General features: G+C 38.0%; 1 protein-coding gene across 10 annotated transcripts in view; it reads left to right on the plus strand.

Moving 5' to 3' along the window:
• LOC18444958 (protein kinase family protein / protein phosphatase 2C (PP2C) family protein) overlaps positions 1–9445 on the plus strand; it is a 32982-nt gene extending 23537 nt beyond the window's left edge. For 6 of the 10 annotated variants that reach the window (XR_016047221.1, XR_016047224.1, XR_016047227.1 and 3 more), the window contains 2 exons: positions 8109–8204; positions 8281–8418. Coding sequence is in view for 4 of the 10 variants with exons in the window: in XM_011629022.3 (XP_011627324.1) it covers positions 8109–8204; positions 8281–8316 (132 nt within the window). In the remaining 6 variants the exon portion in view is untranslated. Of the gene's footprint in view, positions 1–8108; positions 8205–8280; positions 8419–9109 lie in introns of those variants that run through there. The other 4 variants (XR_002282793.2, XR_016047223.1, XR_016047225.1 and 1 more) reach the window with 1 other exon arrangement.
• Positions 9446–9995: the final 550 nt, after the last annotated feature.

The raw sequence follows: 9995 nt of genomic DNA on the forward strand, positions 1-9995 counted from the left end.
CCTATAGGTTTTCAGTTATGAGGTAGAGGCGCTAATCCCGAAACCTGGTTTTGAACGATAGAGTTGTATTCTTCATTCATGGCATTTTTCCATTGTGTTTTCTCAGGATCGGATAAGGCTTCTTTAGAGGTTGCAAGCTCATTATTAGGTTCATCCCCCCAATTCTCTCATAGTATTCCACCAGAAAGTGAAGAACTAGGGTGGTCTTCTAATTCGGTTGTCTCTCTTAAGGGGTTGTGGTTCAGGTTCACAAGTCTCAACCTTGTCACTCACCATGTCAAAGGGATCGAATTTTTTTGGAGTACACTTGAGAAACTCATCCTTGAAGAAGTGGGCATATCCTTATTTTTTAGGACTGCCCCATTCTCTATGCTAAAGAAACGATAGCCCCTACTATGCTTTGGGTATCCTATAAAGATGCATTTCACGGTTTTGGGATCAAGTTTGGTTCGGTTTTGGTATGGAATGAGAACATGGGCTGAATATCCTCACACCCTTAGATGGTCAAGGGGTGGAGCACAACCAATGAATATCTCGCGTGGAGTAAGTGGGATGCCTTAGTGGGAGTATGGTTGAGGATGTACCTCTCCCTCAATACTGTTTCTCTTCGTAATTCTAGGGAGAGCTTTGTATACCCCATCATGCTCCGCGTCATTTCTACCAAGGTCTTATTCCATCTCTTAGCTACACTATTTTGTTGTGGTGTGTAGCACATGGTAAATTTATAATTTATGCCATGCTCTACACACATCTCTCGAAAGAGTTGTGAGGAGTATTCACCGCCCTTATTGGTTATTATGACTTTGATTTTCTTGTTAGTTTGGTTCTCTACCTTGGCCTTACTCATCAGCATAAAGTGTTTGTTTTAGGATCATTGCTTCCCCATTTTTTAGATTCAAAACATAGCCCCCAAAGCTCAAAATCTCAGTCTTTTGATTTTCACCCATGTATATAAATTGCTCACTGGGGTCCATTGGTTGGAAATTGTAGTATCCATCTTTGCAGTTTGACGCATGGGTTGTAGCACTTGAGTCAAAATACCAAGTAGTACCCTTGGGATCAGCTAGCATAGATTCAAACACTACAACCATGTTCCTTGTTCCTCCAGTATTATTTCATCTCTCTCTACAAAATCTAGCTATGTGTCTCACTTTTCCGCACTTAAAACACTCTCTTTTCTTTGAGTTCTCTATTTTTCGGTTCCCTCTCTCCCTTTTCGTTACTCCTATTTTTTTTCCTTTATAACTATTGCTGTAATTTCCCTTGCCCTTACCCTTTTCTTAAAACTATACAATTTTGGCTTAAAATTAGCCACATACACTGCATCACGGAGTGCGGGTGCATCATGCACGCTTTTTCTTTCTTCCTCTGCCTTTAGAAGGATCACAAGCTCCTCTAACTTAGGAGCAGTCTCTCTGGCTCTAACTTAGGAGCAGTCTCTCTGGCAGCAATTAAGGATACAAACACCTCCCAAGAGCTAGGTAGGGTGTTTAAAAGATAGCAAACTTGCGTGGGCTCGGTGGGCTTCATGTCGATGGCTTTGTGCTTGTGTACTAGGGCCCCAAACGTGTGCACATGCTCAGCGATCTTGGCTCCTTCCACCATTTTCAGATCGTTGTACCTCTTCATTATAAGGGTCTTCTTGACTAGAGAAGGGTTAGCAAATTCCTTCTCTAGCCTCTCGTGAATGGCTTTGGCGGTTCCCAAAGTTTCGTAGTCCAATTCATGGGAATCATGCATCGAAACAAGTAGTATATGCTTGGTAAGCATATTTTTCTGCTCCCTCTAGGCATATTCCTCTCTAGTAGATTAAGAGGTATTCCCTCTAGAAATAGGTGGAGAGTTTTAAGTAAGCATATTGTGGAGATTCTCCTCATTGAGGATGTATCCCACTTTTCGCTTGCAAGATGAGTGATTGCTTCGATCAAACCTTTCCGATCTTAAAGAGTTTGGCCATGAAACTCTTTGCTGTCATTTTTCTTGACCCAAACTGCAGCAAGATAATGAAAATAAAAAGAAGATGGTAGCAAGAAGTCCTAACTCTGATAGCAATGAACGTAGGATTATGTAACTCGGGAAAGTGTATACTGATAAAAATGTTTCTTTCTTTTTCTTTATTTCACCACCCGGATTACTTACAAGTGTCCAAATACAATATATGAACCAATAAAATCACAAAGAATGCTAAGGACTCTCGCTTGCCATCAAAACAAAAACTCATTCATAACATGAATTTGAAAATTACATCATATTTGTAATAAAATCAAGAAAACATGAAATAAAACAATATTGCATGCCTTATCTCAGATTACCCCCAAGGACTTTACACACCCCACACTGGGTCTCCTCCACCAATGGTGCATGGGGTCTCAGTATAAAGTCATCTCATAACTCGAGAAGCTTAAGAAAAACCACTTGAGAGTATGACATGGGATAGGGCTCGACCAATGTTCAGGCTAGGGCATGCCACCCCTGTGGCTTGGGTGAGCCCTTTAGGGTTCCTACCTTCTATCAAAGTTTAACCCTAACTAGGTGAGAGGAGATGAGAGAGAAATAGGAGAGATAGAGAAGGGTGTACCTGCCCAAGGGTTTTAGAGAGAGGGAGGCCACAAGTTCACATGCTTGCAGAGAAGATCCCATAGAGAGTATTTATAATATAGAGGTTAGAGTTTTTAGGGTTAGGGTCATGTCATCATTATGAGACTCAATCTTGACCTTTGATCATGGAGACCTGAGGGCTGAAGAAATCTTATCCATTCATTCTTTAGATTTGCCATCATGATTAAAAGGAATGAGGTGGAACTATTATCCCTCAGTTTCCATAACTCTATTCTCATAAAAAATTGTCTAGATAAAAATATTATCTTTTTGCAAATCAATTTCAAGACTCTTTCCTTAAATTTTAAACAAGTCGATGACTTACTACACAAGCCATAGAAAATAGGAAAGAGAGGGGGAAGTGGGGGCCCCACCCAAGGGAGGCCATGTGGACCCTATGCCCCCAAAGGTGGGCTTATATGTGGTGGGCCCAAAGCCCAATATACCCCAGCTAATTTTTTTAAACATTAAAATGAATTTTATAAAACCTTTAAATATTTTATTTTTTCTCTTTCATTAAAATAAATCCTGAAATTCTTTCCTTATTAAAAATATTTTTTTCATAAAAAAAAGTATCTATTTTAATTATCTAAAATATAATAGGAACGTCATTAAACATATTTAAAAAGATTTGATGGGAATTGGATCTAAAAAGTTAGGAATATAACAACTATATTGAGGACTCCATGCTTCTAATAAACTGCGTCTCACTGTACCTTCTCAAATTAGTACAGTAGTTATCATGACCTACAGCCCTTCACAAGGGTTCATGATCAGACGATCAAAGTAAGCCAATAAATGAAGGAGACATGATCCTAATCCATGGTTTACATGTCCCTCCCTGAGGACAAGTCCAGGCCCCATTCCAGCACTATGCGCCATAGGTCATTTCAACACGGTCCAGAGTTGTAGGGAGTCATCTTTTCGGCATATGTACACAACACACAACCTCATTTAGGGGGCCGCTTCCTAGACAAATATCTATTGTACATGCCGTGTGATGGTAATGATAAGGATTTGGCACTTATCCTTTGACCAACCGCCCTAGGCACAACTCCAATCTCATTAAGGGATAGCCCCACATCAAAACCCTTATCGGTTATGTACAAATGCCCATGGCTATGGGTTTTAGACATCACCCTAAGCCATAACCAATCAAAACTCAAGTGATTCTCAAAATAAATAATGCCTCACAATCTAATCTGTACCACACTCCCACTGGAGCAAACATTTCACTATGAATAGGTTCAGCATATACTTTTATAAGGCCTTTAAATGGCCACATAACCCCAACAGTTTTAAGATTAGTCGGATTAAGACAGAATATATAGTAACAAGTTTAATAATAATTGGAGTAGAAACGAGGAAGTAGTTAAGATTGATGGCTACAAAATACCTAAAAAAGAGTATTTCTAATATCTTGAGTTGATAATCCTGAAAAAGGGAGATATTGAGGACGATGTCGCACATAGACTTAGAGTTGAGTGGAGCAAAATGAAGATGTGCGACCAGAGTTTTATGTGATTGCCACATACCAATGAAGCTGAAGGGGAAGTTATGTAAAACATATGTGAGACTAGCTTTGCTTTATGGGACAAAATGTTGGGCAATAAAAAAAAAAACATACCCATAGGATGAGTGTAGCTGAGATGAGGATGTTGAGATGGATGAGTCGCAAGACAAGAGACGATAGAACTCAAAAAATAAATATATTTGAGGGAACTTAGGTGTGGCTTCAATAGGTTATAAGACCAGGGAAATTAGATTTGGTGGCTTGGCCATATGCATCATAGACCCCATATAGCACCAATTAGAAGGTGTGATTTGGTTCAAGTAGATTGCTCTAAAAGTGCAAGGGAAAGGCTCAAATGGACATGGATAGAAGTAGTGAGAAAGATATACAGACTTATGGTCTTACTGCGGGTATGACCTTTGATTAAGTAGAATGGCAGAGCATGATTCGTGTAGTCGACCTCAAATAGTTGGGATAAAGCTCTGATGATGACGATGGTGATGATGATGACAAACTCTAAACCCACTACAACTAGAAAATAATTAAAGAAATAAATCCTATCAGTTTTGGGAGTTCACTCAAGAAATCCTATCTAATTGGAACCCCATGGTGGTCCATTTTTACTAGGAAATACTCCTAGGGATCCATACCCCTCCTAGAGTTCCTCTAGGTTTCTCATGGGGTCCCTTATGGACCCACCTTGACATGTCATCTCTTGGCTGCCTTGGGTGCTGTGCCATTACTAATACTAAAGATGTCTCTGATACTGAAGATGCAAGGAAATTCAACTTCGGGGTGTTGGAGGTTACTTTGCATTCTACCTCTCCTATTCTTTTACTAAGAGTAAACCAGTATATGGATAAATCTTGTGATATTCAATTTTCTATTTTAGTATGGCCGATGGTCAATTTTTATTTCTCCAATAAAGAGATAAGATTCATCTTGCCAGCTAGATGCCACCAGTGGATGTTCTTCTAGAGGATTTACAACTTTCTATAGCAGGCAATCATTGATAAGTCACCTTTGGAAAAATAATCTACCTCTCATTCAAGTTGTTATGCTGAAGCACAGTTATTTTTAGCAAATCCTATGAAGATGGTCCCTAATTTTGTTGGAACTGTCCATGAGTGTCATGCTCATTTGTTATTTTCAAAATTTAGAAACTTGCTGGAGTATTTGATTGGTGCAAATGAAGTTGAGCCACCATCTTTTACGTGTTTGCTGTGAACTCACGATTCAACAGCCTGCCTTTCAATGGATTAGTTATTCTGTTTAAGATGGAGACACTATTTAAAGATTATACTTATCTAATGATATAGATTCTCGAATGCTGGAAATAATATAAGTTTGCCAATGATTAGAGACTCTGTGCAAAGCTATGAAACATAGGAGATGGCTCCATCTCTTTTGGCATTTTGTCAAAAGATATGTAGGACAGTCCTGTGTGACAGGGCCCTATAAGTTTCATAGAGGACTCCAGTATAGACTGGTGATCCCTATCACCGATGATGAAGAACACTTGTACGTTAACTTGATGACTCTCCAAATTATTATCTTTTAGCCATTAAGCAGAGGTACGGCTTATCTCTACTGTCCAAAGGAGGGTCTAGTGGTGGAAATCCGGTCTCAGCACATTATCCATAGGGCCCTGTCCTATAGGGATTTTTTCCAAAATATTACCACCAGATCTCCTCCACAAGAGAAATTTTCAAGTTCAAGTAGATCTCTACCTTGATTCTGTTTCTGGTTAATCAATTGTCAAACAATTTTGAAATGTGAGTGATACCGATGAACCATATGGATGACAATATATGGTACATACTACAAGTGAATGGGCCGATAGTCCTACATGATGAGTGGCACTTATGCATGTTCAGTGAGCAATACTTGTGCAATGTAAAATACCAATGGATGATAAACAGTGATCATCAAACCAGCATCTTATTTTGTTTTTACAGTCATGTTCTACAACACAAATGCCACAGTATGGAAAGTATTCATTCAGCTCATGATAATTAACACACATGCAAATTATGGAAATGATGGCATCTTGCAACTCATACGCACTCGTTGGTGTCCCCTCTTTCCTATCCACCATCTATTCGAATGACCACTGTAGATTTCAACATGGGATAAACAAAGAATGGAACCCCCAATTCTCAATGAGTTGATGATAAGCGACAAAATTACCCTTAAAGATTTCAACTAACACAGATGCACCACTTTCTTTCACATTTGGTCTTTAAGGCTATTTCAGGAACTTGTTAGTCTTTGGGTGTAAGAGAGGCGATTGGCTTGGAGAGAACTTTCTAGTGCGAATTGTGGTAGGTTGATTGTTGACTCATACAATGGCAAGTTTGTCCTAATACAATGTTCCTAGAACCAAGCTCCTTTGACTTGTGATAGGGTAACACCGTCTCCACTTGTTCAATTTTACTATTATTGATTCACTAAGTGGTCTCTTTGGGATTATACCTCTTCAATTGTTGTAATGTTCCTCATCTTCATTTTACAGACGATCTTTCATAGTGATTATACCTCTTCAATTGATGTAATGTTCATCCTAAATTGTTCAGAGAAGGATACAAGCCAAACAATACTATGAATAAAGCTAGGCCTTCGAGGGTCAAAGTACCATGGTTGAAGAAAATTGTGATATTGTGTCTAACCATTTGGCCTCCCTGGCACTGTAGCATTGACAGGGAAATTGTGGGACCAATTTTGCTTAGGGTGACGAAAAGACCAGATTGATGTAAGAATAAAACACACCATCTTTTGGATCATTATCACATCAAATAAATGGATGTTTCTATTTTGACCTTCTATTTTCATCTCTCTCTCTCTCTCTCTCTCTCTCTCTCTCTCGTGTGTTTGTGAGGTGGAAGGGAGGCATCAAAGAGCATTATTGCTTTGTTGTTGTGATGGTTGTTGTATGGGAGGAGGTAGGTGATTTATGGAAGGAGAATATGCTCAAGAAGTACATGAATGGGTGAATGTAAGTGTGAGATAGAAAATGATTTAAGAGTACTGTAGTAATTGATTCTCAACAATGGAAAATGAGGAGTTCATCCCCTAATATAAAGGTATCAATGTAAAAATCACTGAAAGACTCATTGGGGTATATAAGAAATTATGACATTCAAGTATGTAGGTAGCTACTTACAAATAATATTAAGATTTACTACAGAAATTTGTTGGGCATCGAAGAGTCTATAATGAGTTGCAATATCCTGATCATGATGAGTATACAGTCAACTGTAGGGAACTAGACAAAATATTGGTTTTTGGAGGATAGATCCAGTTCCCTCGATAGTTCCTACTGTAATCCCTTTAAATACTGGCATTGCCCCTGTCCTTTCTTACAATCAAGGTCCTGGTTGGTAAATTGGTGTCAGGAACACTTCACGTGCTTTGTGTTAATTTACAGAGATCAGGATTGGAAGGTGGAAATTGTCTTTCTTTGAATAGCAAGTTGTGCTTGTTCGATGCCCACACTAAGAAGGAATTCGGATGTCTACATTGTTTAGTTCAGTTTTCTAAGAAGGAATTCGGATGTCAAAATTATTTAGTTCAGTTTTCTACATCTTTCTTTGGATTATATTGTCGAGATGTTTTGTGTCAGTCTTCTGATTCTACTCTTCTCATTATTTAGTTGTGATTTGACTGTGGAAAAATCAATTATTACTAGAATCAATTTAAAATCTGTTTCTGGTAAAATAATATTACTGGATATTTTTTGTCACTTAATGAATTTCTTTAGATGGTCCAATAGTAAGCTAGGCATGTCCATGAGTCAGAGGACCTTGGCTTTCTGTAGATCTAGCTAGGGTCTCTAAGCTCTAATTTCTCAAAAGATATTTCATCTGATCCCACCCCAAGTGCCTTATCTTTTTTAGGGTTGAATCGAATCTTGTTATTTCATAAAAACATTTCTCGCGTATATTCTTCTTGTGAACGGCTGCCAAATTTACTTTCTGCAAATCTTTTCTTTGCAAAGGTTACACGATCAATTGGAGATGATGACTTGAAGCCTGCTGTGACTGCAGAGCCTGAGATAACTCAGGTGCGACTGTCAGAGGATGATGAATATTTGGTAAGGATCTCTAATAACCAATAAAAATGATATTATAATTCTATAATTTTGATATTATAATTCCACGCATGAACAGGTTTGGAGTCTTGACATCAGCATCTTGTATTTTTAAAGTTTTCGATTATTCAATCATGGGAATTTCTAGTGCTTGCCTTTGTAGCACCCTAAAACTCTTGGACAGGATGAATATACGTAATTCAAGAATCTTCGACAATTTTTCCTTCCCCTATTGAGGTTGCAATTGTCGAGTTCAACTTGGTCGATGAAATCAACAGTATTTTTGTTTTTACTTGGGATCATTGTCATTGAAATCCAAAAACACGGTTTCAGGCAAGGTATCTACAAGTATTATACCTTTTGTTTTTGAACATTACAAGTATTACAACATTCACAAGAACATTTCTCGTCCATAATGCATCTCTTATCAGATTTTCACTTTTTCAACCTTGACCAGTTCAAATTTACTTCTTATTCATTCTTCGAGAATCCAAGACTATGAGCAAGCAATTAATTGAATAAGGAATTGGAATCCCCTCCAGAAAGATTGACCTGGATGGTGAATGGGAGGACTAGAAAAGAGCTTTGTATATTATTGGGCCGGGATTGTGAATTGAAGATTGGAAAAGACTTTTTATGACCATACTTGTAAAAGTTTTGAGAAAGCATTTACCAATTGTTTTGCTTACTTGGTCAAAACGGGGGGGATTTATTTGACACTGCACCTTATTGCATGAATTAGATTAATAAAAGAATGACCCTTAGAGAAAGCATTCATGTTAGAAGTTTTGAGAAAGCATTACCAATTGTTTTGGTTACTTAGTCGAAACCGAGGGGATTTATTTGACATTGCACCTATATTGCATGAATTAGAGCAATAAAAGAATGGCTCGTGTGCTCTCACTCAGGTGATGGCTAGTGATGGGTTATGGGATGTTGTATGTAACGAGGATGTGGTGTCCATTATTAGAGATACGGTTAAAGAGCCAGGGATGTGCTCAAAGAGACTTGCCACCGAGGCCGCCGAGCGAGGCAGCAAGGATAACATCACTGTTATTGTGGTCTTCCTCCGCCCTGTCTCTACTGCAGAAAGAATATATTAATTCAATCCATGCATATCAAAGCTATCAAGGTGGACCATACTTGTTAAATTCCTCGAGTCAAGGAGCCCATTTTAATTTTTTTTTAATTTGTATGATTTTATTTAAATAAAATAATATAGTTGTATACCATCGGCAATAAAATGAGTTTTTGAACTTTTTTTTTTTTTTGTTAACTCTTTTGGAGTTGGAATGGCTTTGAAGGGCACTAGTTAGAAATTGGGAAAAGTAAGTAAAGAGATTTTTTTTTTTTTTCGACAATGTTACTAAAGATTTATTAATCAGTCACAGAATACAACCAATTAAAAAGGGAAAACATCCGAAATAAACAAATTTTGCATAGACACCCCTCGTTTTGCCAATCCATCAGCAATGTCATTATTGTCCTTATACACATGCTGAAATGAGATTTGGAGACCCTCGTACATATTCATAATATTTAGCCATTTCCTCTTCAAGCTTTATGGTGGCCTAGATATCTTATTGCATCAATTTATCACATTCAAAGATTCCCTTTCAACAATACATGACATTCTGATATTCTTCCGTCTCACAATCTGAACTCCACACATGCAGCCAATTTCGCTTCATTAATGGTTATCTTCCCACAAGGGCTAGCAAAACAAAAGATCACCTCTCTAAATGCATCTCGCAAAATTCTTTCAACTCCAAATAGGCTTGAATTTTCTAATGA

Source organism: Amborella trichopoda, chromosome 13 (genome assembly GCF_054954075.1).
Source record: "Amborella trichopoda isolate Santa Cruz 75 chromosome 13, AtrichopodaSantaCruz75HAP2 v2.0, whole genome shotgun sequence".
NCBI lineage: Eukaryota > Viridiplantae > Streptophyta > Magnoliopsida > Amborellales > Amborellaceae > Amborella > Amborella trichopoda.